General features: G+C 40.3%; 1 protein-coding gene across 1 annotated transcript in view; it reads left to right on the top strand.

Annotated features, from left to right (window-relative positions):
- Window positions 1–16,739, top strand: part of SHANK1 (SH3 and multiple ankyrin repeat domains 1) — a 382,494-nt gene that overhangs the window by 153,049 nt on the left and 212,706 nt on the right. Inside the window, exon 2 of the mRNA XM_075840236.1 lies at window positions 12,746–13,054. Within this exon, the coding sequence (XP_075696351.1) occupies window positions 12,785–13,054 (270 nt within the window). The 5' untranslated portion in view covers window positions 12,746–12,784. The remainder of the gene's footprint in view (window positions 1–12,745; window positions 13,055–16,739) is intronic.

Genomic DNA, 16,739 nt, shown 5'->3' on the forward strand with positions numbered 1-16,739 from the left:
AGCCTAAGCTGAGACTACAACAGCAAACAGATCCCGTTTACCCATCATTCATCAATGTTTTCATTATCCAATTAATTGAGCCGGTCATTTAACTGAAGCGCTTTCCTGCACGCACGGCTCAATATTCATCGAAGATGCAAATAATGACACATTAACAAGACGTCAATCCACTAAATCAGCTTCCTTAGTTCATTAAATGCGAATTGCAGGCCTAATATGTCTACATAAATGTAGAGACTGAGTTACGGCAGTGTATTTATTTTAGAACAAAGGTTTCATGATGCCGCTATACTGTATCTCCAGAGATGATATTACAACAATTAATCGTTCGAAGTGAAGCTTTATCGTTAAAACCACTTTAAAGTGGTTGTCTAAAAATAAAACAACCCCTGCCCATATGTACTATTAGGGCACATGGACGTTATAGAGACGGGGTGCACCACTCTGAACCATCCATTATGAGCCAGAGTAGTTAAAGGGGTCGTCCGGTTTAGGATTCTCTTCTCTTGTCCAGAGTGGAGAGCGGTAACAAAGAGCGTCTCTCGCTCTGGAGGACCTGTCCTGTCCTGTATTTCACCATAAACCAATTGATGTGAATAGGCACTGTGTAATACTTCATTTCCCCTGTGGTGGTGCTACAGAGAAATTAAACACTTACTGCCAGCTTTCACCACAGATTACAGCTGATCACTGGGGGTCCCAGCAAGGAGACCCTTTGTAATCAGTTTATTGTCAAGGAACCCTTGTAAGTAGAAATTGTCCGAAGTGGAGAACTCTTTTAAGAATGAGCAACTTGCCCCATGGTGGGCTCGGCTTGGTCACACATTTAGGTGAATGGATGCTACATAATACTACATTTCTGCTGTAGGTGGAAAGTGTGGTCACAGCCCCCCCCCCCCACACTAAAACTAGTGATTGACAGGGATGTAAAGTGTAAAGTGACTGCCCTGTTGACACATCCCCTATAAAGGATATGTACACTTTTTGGAAACAATCTTTTTATTGCCGAAATACATCCAAAAATAAACTATGAATCAATTTTCCAAATAGAATATCCGTGTGTTTGGTGTATACAGCTCCTATGCCGACCTATGTCTCTTCATGGTTACAGATTGCAAATTAACCCAGTGTGTAATCTGATCCTGCACAGTCCTTTGTTTATACTTTTCTACGATCTGTAGGTTATCAAAAAGACGGGACAGAGGAAGCAGAGTAACATACAGTACGGCTGCAGGATCTCCACCCTGAGTCTAGATTTAAAGAGCACCCGTCAGTCCTCCTAACATTTCCGTTTTAGTAATTACATGCATTCTTTATAAAATTATTTTTCTTAGAACTCTGCGCTGTGTCGTTCTTCTATTATTCCTCCTGGAAATGTATGAAAAAATTTACTACTGCGTGTCACTATATCAGAGAGGCATGACCCTACATATTCTGATACTGTCTAATCGGTGCATACAGTGTCAAACTGTGTAGGAAAATGCCCTATTGAAAGGAGGAACGGTAACACCCAGTTGTCTTTATATATTTCCAGGAGGAATAATGGAGGAATGGCACAATGCGGAGTTATGTACTCCAGAAGTGTTATTTTATAGGGAATACAAATATTTATTAAAATATACATTACTTAAAAGGATTGTTACATACTGCACTCCAGCAATGCAGGGTTGTACCCAGACCATGGTGCCTGGGGGGGCCCAAAGACCCCTCTGCTACATAAGAAGAGAATAAATGGCACGTGGTAGGTTCGGGGGCCCTGTTACAGATCTTGAGGTGGGCCCAGGAGTTGTACCCCTGCAGCAATGCCTTTATATATGGGTGCATAAAGTAGATGTGAACCCCACTCGGCTTTATGTAACTTATGGGGGTACTCTGAATGTGCTGCACTTTTTTGTTAGGTGCTTCCTCTTTTGGAAACGAGAAAAATTACATGTAAAATATGAATTTAATCTATAACACAGTGAAACGAAAAATATTGTTGGCGCAAAAATATTTTTTACTTATTTTAAAGGGGAACCAACACAATTATAAAATATAATTAAAATGTAAAATAACTGAGCTGCACTATCCCTCCAACGCACACATAGTGAACCTACTAATGACAGCTATAAATAGCAGGCTGCTAAATGAATGCCAGGAATATCTCTCAAGTTTGTCTCCCCCGGTGGTTCAGCGTTGTCAATAGTATGTTCACAAGATCATTTGTCACTGTTCATCCGCATTGACCTGAATAATGTTGGATATTTTGTAGATAATGGTGTGTGAGATCTTGTCTGTGCACCATTGACAACATAACCATGACCCTAATGGGGGTTCCCATCTCCCTTGTAAGCTAATGTTATGGTGTTTGAGAGTACCCAGTGGGGAGAGGGAGGGCTGTGACCTGAGTCCCTATCCTGGATCCATACCAGCTACAGCCTCTACGACACTTTGGTAATTACTCGAAACTGGCATTACAGCATTCTTAATGCTCTTTAACCCCATAGGGACCCAGTAAAAAATAATTTTAGGTTGATGTTGGTATTTCGGTATATTTGTGCTTTTACTGTAACTTTTATAATAAAGAAAAATTATCCCAAAAGTTGTAGATATATATATATTTTTTTAACTATAATGTATTGGTTTATATCTATATGGCAGTAAATTGGCCAGTGTACTAACTATGCCCTAATAACTCATAATAATAATAGGACAGCCATAGGTCCTTTAAAGGACTTTGGGCTGTCTGCCCATATATGGTATTTAGGGTATCCCTGTGATGTAATCAAGTGGGTTTTACCCTATGTCATCTCCCTTTTAAGGTGTGATCAGCTTTGATATTTGTATGCAAGGGGTTGAATGGCAGGGATTAGAAATTTCTCTGATCCTTGTTTTTGTAGTAGGTGCGGCTGTACTTCTATTTTCACGCGATCACTATGATGGAATTGACTTCAATTCTGGTCGTGGCCGGTCAGGGGGTCCTAACTTAACTGCAACAACGGTCATCATATACCTTTGAATCAAGTTTAACTTGACAGAATTGATGTTTATTTCTCTTCTTGCTCCTCCATCTTGTTGATTATTGCAGGGTTAGTAAGGCCAGACGTAATGGAGAAAGCGCATGACAAGGTGGTTTGGGTATATGCTATAAGTGTGAGGCTAAGTTTACAGGGATTTAAAGGATTAAGCATAAGGGGCTGGCATAGGGATGTATCTTTAGGTGGTGGGAGGAGTATGTTGTATATAAGCCCTGGTGGGATAGGGACAGCCCTCTTTCACGTTGAAGAACAGAAGAAAGATTTTATCCTGCCCGCCCTCCCAATTTTCTTCTGTTTTAGTGTGGGGTCAATGGGTTTGCGATTTGTCACAGTAGTGTTTGCGGTAGGAGGAGGGGTCTTTGAAGGCACGTAATGGGAAGTAGGAGAACAACATATAAGATTGTTGGAAAAGAACTCGGGGCATTTAACCCTGGGTAGTATTGTAGGGGATGGGGAGTGGTTACCCAGCTGGTTTTCATACATTCCTGATGGGCAGGGTCCCCAGGAAGGGAGGTCTTGGAGATGGTTGGTGCCCTCGGGTCAGGTGCAGTATGGCTGTAGGGCAATAAGTTCCAGACCTGACAGGGAAAGGATGGAGTTAAAATATAATGGCTGAAGTGCCTTCAAGGAGCCTTTAACAGGAGAATGTTTGCAGAATAGTGCAGGATGTTAACATATTGAGTGTTTGTTATGTTATGGTTATGCTATTTGATTGCATTTGAATAAAGTTGTGTATTTCTTAAATGGCTGCTGTGGCCTTTACACCAATTTCAAGTTGTGGTCCCTTATTCGTTTGCTGGTGGTGGGAGGTCATAGATAGCAAAGGCATCAAACAGACCCTAAGTCATGACTCTTTCATAGCAACCCTTTAACTTCCTGCCTGAACGACTACCATTTGAGTGCATGTAACTACACGCAGAGAAGTAGTCACTGTAAGGTCTATCTGCTATACAATGGATAACACTTCATCCTACACAGTCTTGATTTAGGCTCCTCCAATCCAGAAAAGTGAGAACATTGCATAACCAACATGCAGCTTCCAGATATAAGAACAACCATACAAAATGGAAAAAAAAAAATTATAAATAAGATTGTAAACGAGATGCTATCCAAATACTGAGTGGGAGACTTTGTTTAGGAAATGGAGATAAGCGTTAATAGTGACTATGTGGGAGTTCTCCTTTACAACTCCAAAGCCAATTATTCGTGTATAAAACCTTCTTGCATCCTATTCATGGACTTTAACAAAGAGCAAATTGAAAGAACACATATTTTGTATGTATTTCTTCTATCCTGGTTTACTTTCATCTCTTATTGTCCATATTGCATTTTTCTCATAAATGGCCTGAGCCGGTGAGCTGTAATTTATGACCTATCCTTTTACAGAACTATAACAACTTAATAACATAAATTTCAGTGTCAGGTGGATTCATGAATCTTAGAAGAAGTAGATTTGTTTTTCCTTAGGCTTGTTTTGTAGCACATCAGGCATTTAATCTAGGTCCCTAATTTTAGTCTCCATGAATCAGGTTGTTCCAAAGTTATCAGGTAGCATCAGACAGGTGCTTCCCAATACAACATTTTTTTTAGAGCAACAAACAACTTTGTTATTATGAGATGATATCATTTTCCTTAAAGGACATGTCCATCTTAAAGGGACACGCCAGTTTCTTCTTACTTAGGCTCATTAGCCTCAGCAGATGTCCAACAATTACCTGATACATTTTTTTCCTCACTGGTGGTTTAGTAATCTGTACTTTATAATCATTCAGTCTTTGCTGCACTAGAAATCAGCTCTCTATGCACTGACTTTGGGTGGAGCTTGTAAAAGACATTTGTTTATATACAGCAGCCAATCAGAAGAGGCAGAGCTGTAGTGGGGAGGAACAGTGCAGTAGCCTGAACCAATGCTGTGATAGTAGGTGGATCTTAGACTACCTCACAATCCCTGTAGGCACTGTAGATAAACTAAAAAGTCATAGATCACAGCTCTTAATGAAACTGAGATTAAAAAAATCAAGAAAGAAAAAAAATAGGCAAGCAGCAAAAACGGATCAAAATAAATGGAAAGTAATCCTCACTTATAATTATGGACTTAGGGTACAAATAATTTCACGACTGAACATCTACAACTGGACATCCACATCTGTCAAGTCGTAGAAGCATAGAACTGCCCAGAAGGAACAACCATCTGACAAGTCGTAGAAACATAGAACTGCCCAGAAGGAACAACCATCTGACAAGTCGTAGAAACATAGAACTGCCCAGAAGGAACGACCATCTAACAAGTCGTAGAAACATAGAACTGCCCAGAAGGAACAACCATCTGACAAGTCATAGAAACATAGAACTGCCCAGAAGGAACAACCATCTGACAAGTCATAGAAACATAGAACTACCCAGAAGGAACAACCATCTAACAAGTCTTAGAAACATAGAACTGCCCAGAAGGAACAACCATCTGTCAAGTCATAGAAACATAGAACTACCCAGAAGGAACAACCATCTGACAAGTCGTAGAAACATAGAGCTGCCCAGAAGGAACAACCATCTGACAAGTCGTAGAAGCATAGAACTGCCCAGAAGGAACAACCATCTGACAAGTCGTAGAAACATAGAACTTCCCAGAAGGAACAACCATCTGACAAGTCGTAGAAACATAGAACTGCCCAGAAGGAACGACCATCTAACAAGTCGTAGAAACATAGAACTACCCAGAAGGAACAACCATCTGACAAGTCATAGAAACATAGAACTGCCCAGAAGGAACAACCATCTGACAAGTCATAGAAACATAGAACTGCCCAGAAGGAACAACCATCTGACAAGTCGTAGAAACATAGAACTGCCCAGAAGGAACAAACATCTGACAAGTCGTAGAAACATAGAACTGCCCAGAAGGAACGACCATCTAACAAGTCGTAGAAACATAGAACTGCCCAGAAGGAACAACCATCTGACAAGTCATAGAAACATAGAACTGCCCAGAAGGAACAACCATCTGACAAGTCATAGAAACATAGAACTACCCAGAAGGAACAACCATCTGACAAGTCTTAGAAACATAGAACTGCCAAGAAGGAACAACCATCTGACAAGTCATAGAAACATAGAACTGCCCAGAAGGAACAACCATCTAACAAGTCGTAGAAACATAGAACTGCCCAGAAGGAACGACCATCTGACAAGTCGTAGAAACATAGAACTGCCCAGAAGGAACAACCATCTGACAAGTAGTAGAAACATAGAACTGCCCAGAAGGAACAACCATCTGACAAGTCATAGAAACATAGAACTGCCCAGAAGGAACAACCATCTAACAAGTCGTAGAAACATAGAACTGCCCAGAAGGAACGACCATCTGACAAGTCATAGAAACATAGAACTGCCCAGAAGGAACAACCATCTGACAAGTAGTAGAAACATAGAACTGCCCAGAAGGAACAACCATCTGACAAGTCATAGAAACATAGAACTGCCCAGAAGGAACAACCATCTGACAAGTAGTAGAAACATAGAACTGCCCAGAAGGAACAACCATCTAACAAGTCATAGAAACATAGAACTGCCCAGAAGGAACAACCATCTGACAAGTAGTAGAAACATAGAACAGCCCAGAAGGAACGACTAACTAACAAGTCGTAGAAACATAGAACTGCCCAGAAGGAACGACCTTGGATTATAGTAAATCTCTGGTGTGCCATTTGTTTCAATGGTGATACAATACATGAAAGAAAAGGAATCATGAAGAAATCCTGTGATCCAATATACAGTATGAGTAACAATAATCTCTGACCAGCAGCAGAGGACATTACAGCTCATGGACCTTACAAGATAGTACCTGTTCTCATCTCCCAATGACATGTCAGATGATAACTAAATTTGGAATTCCTATGGTTCTTATGAAGAAAACCCCTGTTCATATGCTCTCTATGACGTCCATGTATCATTAGGGCATATAGACATCATAAAGGGGGTTCCCTCTCTCAGGACACCACTCTATGAGCTGATAAGTAAGATCGGATACCTGTCGCATACCTGGACTATCCATGTATTACATGGTCGGACACTACAATGGAAACGTATAGGCGGAAAATACTTTCCTGGTGAGAACAGCTGATCACCAGGGGTTCCAGGAGCTGAACTTCAATCAGCTGATCACTAGGGTGCCCATTTTTAGAGAAAGGTTTGTCTTCATGGGACAACCCCTTTAAGGTGTTGTGGGCATTATAGGGCTATCTAGGCACTTGCCTTGTGGCCTGTGGTCATGGATCTTCTGATACTGATGGTTAAGCAGATAACGTACCCACCCAAACATTTTTATACTGTCTAGGAGGACATCTGATATTCATACATCTCAGGGGAGCATGTCCCAAATTTCTGTTCAGGAATACAGAAACTCAAAGGCACCATGAAGGCCTCCCCTGCAGACGGTAAAGAAGGAGAGCCCAACACTGCAACTTTACCAAACCTGCTTCCCTTCTCTCCTACAAAGAATGAGAAGGAGGGAATGGCCATCCTGCCCTTTTTTTCCTGGGATGGGTAGGTGCTATATCATGAACCAGCTCCAGGAGTGGGCCTCATATACAATTTTACCATAGGACCTGCTCACTTCTATGTACACCCCTATTGGAAGGTGTACTATTTTCTCAATAATTTCATATGGCATGACCTAGTCGCAAGGTGAATGTGTGAGATGTAACTGGATGTATGGACACTGTTTTCAATAGTGTTAATTGTTTCTGGTCTCTCCAGCATTCAGCATATACGTTCCTGCTGACTAGGTGAAGATCCGCGAAACAGTTGGCCCATTGTTCAACACTCAATTGAGTCTTTTAGATGTAGAATTGTACCCTACAATTGATATAGAAAAATTTAATCAGCCTGATACTTTCATTGTGACCTGCGGAAATACAATAAGACATATATTATTTTGTGTCACTTGGTGATCCCATTGACTGGGTGTGTATGGTGGTGACACTCTTGCCTGATTTTATACGTTCCGCTCACTATGTATTCTATCACGTCACTACTGATTGATCTCTTGTTCTGATTTATGAGAATGGCCTTTTATATATCTAGGTAAAACATGATGCACATATATCACTCTGTCATGGAGGGGGGGGGGGGGTGACTCTTATTCTTCGTACCTGTTGCCAGCATTGAAATTCGCTTTACGAAGATGTTTTATACTAGGTAAAAATTATATTTAGTCAGAAAGTCGGGTGAATACATCCTTAGCATAATTCTCAACATTGTAGCAGGTCAAACCGGGGCACCTAAAGAGGACCTATCCCCAAGTTGAAGTCCTAGATAATTTATACCTTGTTGCTTATTACCTTTGTATTGTCAAAGTTGGTCTTGTGTGGGGTGATGGGTACCACCAAACCTATGTTAGATAAATCTTGCAGGAATCCTGGACAGAGAGAAGCCCAGGCTCGACGTGATATACTCAGCTTTTTAGTTGACTGCATGACAAGTAATAATTTAGTTCCAAATGAGGTACAGAGGTCATAAATAAGGACGAGAATTGGGGAGAAACTTAGGGGATATGCTATGGATGAGGTATTAAGTTTATACTGGCACCAAGAAGATATATCGGTCAACCTTGTATCACCCTACCCTGTGTCCCTTAAATGATGATGGGAGTTGTAGGCACTGCATTCTGCCGTATTGTTGGCATACAGACAGGCTACATCATTGTGGTATGGCCCTTGGAGGTGGATTAAAAGGGTTGTCCAGGATATGAAAAACATGACTAGTTTCCTCCAAAAGCCTCCACTACCACAAATAACCTTGAAGTAGTTTCATGATTCCTACTAGAGGCTAAGAACAGCACCACACCTGCCCACAGGTTGTATATGCTAATGCAGCTCAGCCCCATTAACTTCAATGGAGCAATGCTGAAATACCAGACACAACCCATGACCAGATGTGGCGCTGTTTCTGGAAAAAAATTGCCATGTTTTTCTTATCCTGGACAACCCCTTTAACCCCCTTAACAACATACCACGTACATGTACGTGACAGCCGTTAAGGGGAAGTATGGAGCGGGCTCACGGGCTGAGCTCGCGCCATACTCAGCGAGTGACGTCTGTGTTATACAGCCAACACCTTACTGCAATGGGCAGATTTAAAGATCACTTTGATTCTGCCCGTTTAACACCTTAAATGCCTCAGTCAATCACGACCGCGGCATTTAAATTGTTAGACTCTGGGGGTGGCCCCTCAAACATGCAATCGCGCCCCCCCCCGTGATGGGATTAACAGGCGACGATGGTTGTCATGGCAGCCTGGGGGCCTAATGAAGGACCCCAGGTCTGCCATCTTTGTACTTCTTTGAATCCCTGCCTCTGGTAAAGCAGCTTCAAAGGAGACTATCAGTATCACGATATACTGCAATACATTAGTATTGCAGTATATTATGCAAGCGATCCAACGATCGCTCGTTCAAGTTTTTTATAATGTTCCAAAAAAACATATAATTAAAAGTTCAAAATACCCTTTTCTCATTTTTTTCCTAAAGCAATGTTAAAAAAAATAAAAGTTAACATAAACGGTATCGCCACATCCGTAAAAGTCAAAATTATCACAATATAGCGTTGTTTAAACCGCTCGGTGACTGCTGTAAAAAAATTGAATATATAAAACATGCAAATTGCTGTTTTTAGTCACCTTAGTGCTTCATAAAAATGGAATAAAAAGTGATCAAAAAGTCACATGTACCCCAAAATGGTATTGGTGAAAACTACAGCTCGCCCAGCAAAATTTAAGCCCTCGGACCGCTAAATTGATGGAAAAATAAAAAAGTTATGGCTCTCACAATATAGCGAGACAAAACATTTTTTTTTTTAGCAAATAGTTTTATTTTGTTAAAAGTGGTAAAACATAAAAGTAAACATGTCAATTTGGTATCGCCGTAATCGTATCAACCTGTAGAATAAGGTGAACATGTAGTTTTTACCGCCTGATGGACGCCGTAAAAACAAAAGCCCCAAAATATGGCGTAATTGCTGTCTTTTGCCCATTTCCCCCCACAAATAGTTTTTATTTCAGCTTCCCAGTACATTATGCGGTACAATAAATGGTGCCATGAAAAACTACAACTTGTCCTGCAGAAAACAAGTCCTTATATGGTGACGTCGACGAATAAAACTTTATGGCTTTTGGAAGGCGGGGAGGAAAAAACGAAAATGAAAAACCTCAAATTGGCCTGGTCTTTAAGGGGGTTAAATCCAAGCTTCCTTCCAACCAGTGTTGATTTGGGATTTCAAAATTGGCGATTCAGGGTGGGGCAATTTGACTTCAGACCGACCCCTACTCTACAATCTCTGGGGGTTCATACTGGCACTAACCTATGTCCACAATAAAATGTCCCAATAAAGGAAATTCCATCCTAAAGCCATTCACATGTAAAGTCATTTTGATATAATTGAAATACATTTCTATTTGTAGCAAATCTTGAAACTTCCATTTGCTATTGTAACATTTCTCATTGTTATTAATCACTATAGTTGTAACATTAATGACTTCTGACTAGAAAGTATATATTACAGCCCGAATATACAAAACCAATTTTTTTGTCACTGTTGATGTACATATAAGTAGGCCTAGATTGGTAATCTGTTAGGTTAGACATTTGGACTGCAGGACCACACACCTCATAGTCACGGGTGGGCAGAGAGGAGATGGAGAATGGGTTCTTAGGCCCCTATTGGCATCATGAAACTACTATTATTTGTGGTGGGAGAGAAGAGAACGCACAGTTCCCCAAGTTGCTATGACGTTACCCTCACCATTCTCTGAGAGTTAGGCCTGGGCATTTCAGGGGTGTCTTCAGCACCTCAAAATCTAAATTTGAGTGCCTGTTTTCCATAGCCAGTCTATGAGGAGATTGAGCCAACTAAAAAACCACACACATTATGACTCATCTTTCCCCGATCCATTGCCACTGTCCTTTTCTTGTCTGCCGGCCCTCTGAACAGTCGCGGTCCGTGTCAGGTCTCCATGACTCTAATGACGTCATGCAGCGGAAGCCTTAAAAGAGAAGTTATGCTTGGATACCCTTGCCTGTAAATTAAAGTGTATTCAGACTAGATAATGAACCTGTATTTTGACCCGTACTTTGACCCTGACCTTGACCTTTATCTTGCGCCTTTGGATTGGTCATCTGGTACTTCTAGTTAGACCTGCTGGTTTTGATCCCTGGCCTGTTTTCTGGTTTTGGCTTCATCTTTTTCTCTGGTTTGTCGCATCCTGACTGATCTCCCGGTGACGTTGGAATCCGAAGGGGTTTTCCAGGGTGACTGATCTCCCGATCTCCTTGGAATCCGAGGGTGGTTCTAGGGTGAAGAACGGGGAAATTCCTCCTTTAACCCATGCAAAACCATTCCCGTGAGAATTGTAACACACATGGAAATACTTATATTCAACATTATATATATATATATATATTACTTATTTAACATATTTTGTTTCACAAATTGGAAGTTTAATAGAATGTCCCTTTATTGCGGTTTCTTGTATCTTATGATTTGTGCACCTGGCTGCTAAAAAACATTTTTAGGGTAAGGTATATATTCGATGAATCCAGAGATGTTGCCATAAGAACAAGATATTGCACAGAATGTTTGTCTTATAAAAAAGTAAAAAGCAGTGAACATAAATATAAGTATGATAATTTTATTTAAAGATATCCCACTGAGCAGCGTTTCAAAACAGATCATTGTCGAGGAGTTATGTTTTAATTCTTCCTTTCTCCCATTTTTTACAATACTTTCAAGTAATGGCAGGAGAAATGTGGGCAGCCAATTCTTACTTTTACATTAGATTTACACAGTAAGACAGTCAGTAGTGCTTTGAAGTAGACCTGAATGTTATAAAGAAATTTAAAAAACATCTAAATGGAAAAAAGGGAAAAAGTATTAATTAGCCAGAGCTTTTATTTGTATCCTACTGTTTAGTATTGTAAATGTATCCAGGTTTATGTTCGAGGCACTTGTCTTCGAGCTGGGCGGGTTGTTTACTTTTTGTCTTGATTTTGAGTCAGAGCCACAAAAGATGTTTTCTTGGATTTAAGTTGTCATTTATTTTCCTTTTTTATTTTTTTGTGGGGGTAGACAAGGTCAAATTGAGTAACCCCATCAGCAGAGACATATACGTAGAAGAGAGGAATGGGGGGCATTGTAAAACTCAACAACTCAGTTCTGGTCTAAGACTGGCCTAAGTCTGGCCTAAGTCCCAAACCCTTAAAGAGAAAATTTGGTCTGATTTCATTCTTCATAATTTGCGAACATTGTGGTGTGTTTAGACAGGGGACCTGTGCTATGTCCTTCTGTCCTTCTTATTCTATAGCATAGGAGCTACATATATTGTCTTTATGGTATGTACTCTCTTGCTATAGTTATACATACTAATATAGTTTTTAAGGAAAATATTCTGTATAACTTAGAATTTATTAATTGAAATCCCTCCTTATGACTCCAGTGGGGGGCCTTCTCAAGCATTGACAGCCTTCCTTTTGTGAGCTTTGATACCTGTCGATCACCGAGTAGGACCGCCCACTGGACTCATAACCAGGGGCGATAATGAGCACTACCTCCCAGGGTAAAAAGGATTTGAAATCTAACAGTATTATTGACATGATAAGAGTAAAATACTCTAAACATTTTAGTTAAAATAATGTGACTAATGTGTAATATGTTCCTGTTTTTTTTTTCCTCGTTTAGCTGGCCCTGTAATGCTGCTGTGGTTCCGCCTTCCTGACAATGCCCCAGAGTCCTGTATCAAGCGAGGAGGAGAGGAGGAGCATCTCCGAATATCCTGGGGAAGAGTCGGACTCGGACAGCTCCAGAGAGGGCACCGTCCCTGGAGGGAAAAACAATCCCACTTCTTCCACCAGCAAAATTAGCCCTAACCCTCTTTCAGCATCCTCAGTAGCAGCAAGGAGAATAAAGGAGAGATCCATGTCTGTTCCTGACGATTCCAATTTCAGTATGATGGTCTTTCGCATTGGTATCCCTGACCTACATCAAACAGTAAGAATTGGGAAATATAGGAATGACATGGAACGATATGCTGGTATGATACTATAGTCATAAAAATCAGGAGGAAAATTGGGTATTGAACTTATTGATAGTACCCATATAGTTCTCCATTTAATAGATTGACTGTAGAAATCAATGGTTTGCATGAAATTTTGGTTTGGGGGGAACATTTTTAATATTATGCAATTCGTTTGTACCAGGAGAAATTAGCATCTTTGTTGAAGTCAGTGTCCGCCTGGGCTTCCATGGGTCACTAGAGGAGATCATTCTGAGGGTCCACCCTCCATCTATACAGAACATGTACACGTCCACTTTTCATTGCAGGTAATCTATGTTGTTATCATTGGACATAGGACATATCCTCAAAAACATCTAATAAGTTATTATGAATCATCCCATGAAAAATAGACCCTAGTGATTGGCTCCAAAATCAGCTCAAAATGGGGTTGTCTTCTGCTGGGGCTTAGTTGCCATTATTGTGTCCTTGCCTGGGCCCACCAGAGGTTCCTCTGGTACTCTGGTGGGTCAGTCTTACCATGGTTGGTTTACATCACATGCATGGGTACAAAGGGTAGACGGAGTAGACAGTAGTACAGTGCGCCATTAGGGGGGACACGGTGCAATTTATAGATTTAAAAAAGGTATTTTTACCAATCAGTATTTCTCTGTATAGCAAAGAATGCTAGAGATTGGGGAGAGGTGCAACAGGGGACAATTAAACAAATGATTGTCCATCCAACAGCTATAATGCTGAACTTCAAAGATCGAGGGGGGTGCACAATCTGATTCCAACTCCCTGGGCACCAACAGATCTTGTTCCACCCCTGATCATACGTTGATCTTAAGCCACGGTTCTGTATCTGGAGGCACTATTTACAGACCGTCAATCATAGCGCAACAAGAGCCTGACCTTTGCATTAGCCGCTGCGTTCTTTGATGGAAATGTACTGACTGTTCCAGTTTTCCGGTCCCATAATATTCCAGTTTTACATAATTCTTACTGAGGACCATTTATAAAAATACCATACAGTCATTCTGAAGCGAGAATTATTTTTAAATTGGTTTGATATGACCAGCTCTTCACAGATCCATATCCATTCAGCAGTGACTGACAAGCCTCTGGCTATGGAAGTGCAACCAGCATTGGAACTTATAACTAGTCCATTGGGGTGAGGGCGTTGCAATCCCAACCAGGCCCATCGCTATATATCCCTTGTTGACAGTGGTATCATAAGTAGGTAATGTGGGAGCATAATGGTATAGACTTGGTAGTACACCATGATATAATTATAGAGAAAGACATAGAACACAGTGACGGCACCAGGACTTCAAAGTAGATGAAAGCAAAGTGGATTTGTTCACCTCAAAACAGCAGCAACGTTTCGGTTCAACAGGAACCTTTCTCAAGCCATGACAAACTAACAATAGTGCCAAGTATATATAGGAAAGACCTACATCAATTGGCAATAAAAAAAATTATTGTACAATTCTCATTAAATACATCCAAATATGATCATCACAGTGTATTACAAACATTGTATATAAAGTGCATAAGTTGGTATTCAAAAAGACATCCAAAGATAATAATATATAGAGGATGATGAACATACATCATAAATAGTGAGCAATAGGGGCAATTAGATTGATTAGGAGGACAGCAGAGGCCGTTTATTAATTAATTTAAATCAATAAACTTACATTTCACAATCCCTCCATACAGCCAGCGTCTAGTGTTCGCGCGCACCGTCTGCGCATGCTCCAAAATGGCATCAAAACCGGATATTCAATCCGGTGGAACACATCGTGCAACGCAATCGCTACTGCGCATGCGCAGAGACGGAACTAGGGTTCCAGTCCCATTGCGCAGGCGCCAGTATCGATATGGATAGGAAATGTAGAGTATAATGAATGTGCAGCATTTGACTATGTATAAAATCTGGAGGATCAATTAGATGCTGCACTGCATCATCCATGGTCTTAGAGACCAAGGGGTTTACAAGCTAATTCACGTCCTATTGCAGCTTAATGTGACTATAGTCACGAATAAGATCGTTAAAGCAGCCATAATATATAAAGATTAGTATCATCCCAACCATAAATGTCCAATTTATCAGACATCTCATACTGGGGAAAAAAATATCATGTTCCACATATATATAGAGATATGTTTATTATTAAAAGATAACAAATACACAATATTATAAAGACCATACTCCAGATTAATACAATTATACATAAATTTGCCCACATTGGATATACTACATTGCTGAAATCTGTACTGGATATTGACATAAAAATATGTAAATATATAGTCCCATCTGAGACTCAATGATCCCAATGAATAGGCCTCTGCTGCTTTCCGAAATCCCTCATAATGCTTGATAGAACGTTTGTGTCTAAAAAAGTGTAAAAAAAATTTGAAAAAGTGAAATTACCATATAGCATTTATATAGACAAACAACAAAATGTAATTAAAAAATGTATACATAAAAGAGAAGTCAGAATAGGACTTCAGACTAGGCATACAAGACACAAACCATACCAATCGGGAACGTAGACCCATCATATCCCCCAGAATTCAAGGCAAGTTACCCCCCATTCTATCAGATATGTGGGCCATAGGGATATTCTGTATTGAACCCCTTGGGAGACATAGTTTCCAACTTATAGATCCACTTTTCTCTTAAGAGCCAAGCCTCTATCACCACCGCGTCTCATTTGAGGTACCGAATCAATGATTCTGAATCTCAACTGCAACAAGCTATGATTTTTTTCACAAAAGTCTCTTGATACTGGTAAATCCTGTCTCTTTGTTTTGATGTTAGATTTATGATTTCTCATCCTGAGACGTATTTCTGTTGTGGTCTCACCCACATAATGTAGACCACAAGGGCAGCTCAGTAGGTAAATGACAAAAGATGATTGGCATGTGAAAAAGCCCTTAATGTTAATTACTCTACCAGTTTGTGGATGGTTAAAATAACCACCCTTAATCATGTAATCGCAGATATTACATCCCAAGCATGGGTAACAACCTAACTTCGGGGGTGCCAGAAACCTTTGACCCTTCCGGTTAGACCCAATATCGGCTCTAACAAGACTATTCTTAATCGTTTTGCCTCTTCTGTAGGCCATCATAGGTCTCTCCTGAAATTCGATTATCTTCGGAAAGGCTCTACTTAAAACCTTCCAGTCTCTCCTCAGAATCTCACAAATTTGTGGGCTTAGTGAGGAGAAGGTGGAAACAAAGGGCAGACTAACTTTCTTTTCTTCACTTAACTTTCCGCCTAAAAGGTCCTGCCTGTAAAATAAATCAACCTTCCGTCTATTTAGCTCCAAAACATGATTTGGATAGCCTCGATCAGAATTTTTTTTGCACATCTGATCAAGTCGTGAGGATAGTCTGTCTTTTTGACTAACCACCCTTTTGACTCTGATCAATTGGCTATAAGGTAGTGATTTCAACATTGTCCCCGGGTATCCACTGGAAAAATGTAAGAGATTATTTCTGTCCGTTTTCTTGGAAAACAGGTTAGAAATCAGCTTATTCCCAGAGATAGAAATCCGAGTGTCTAAAAACTCAATGGCAACGGTGGAAAAAGACATAGTGAATAAAATAGTGGAATTTAGACCATTGAGGAATATTACAAAATCCTGTAATTGACTAATTGAGCAG

The sequence above is a fragment of the Rhinoderma darwinii genome, chromosome 10, assembly GCF_050947455.1.
Source record: "Rhinoderma darwinii isolate aRhiDar2 chromosome 10, aRhiDar2.hap1, whole genome shotgun sequence".
NCBI lineage: Eukaryota > Metazoa > Chordata > Amphibia > Anura > Rhinodermatidae > Rhinoderma > Rhinoderma darwinii.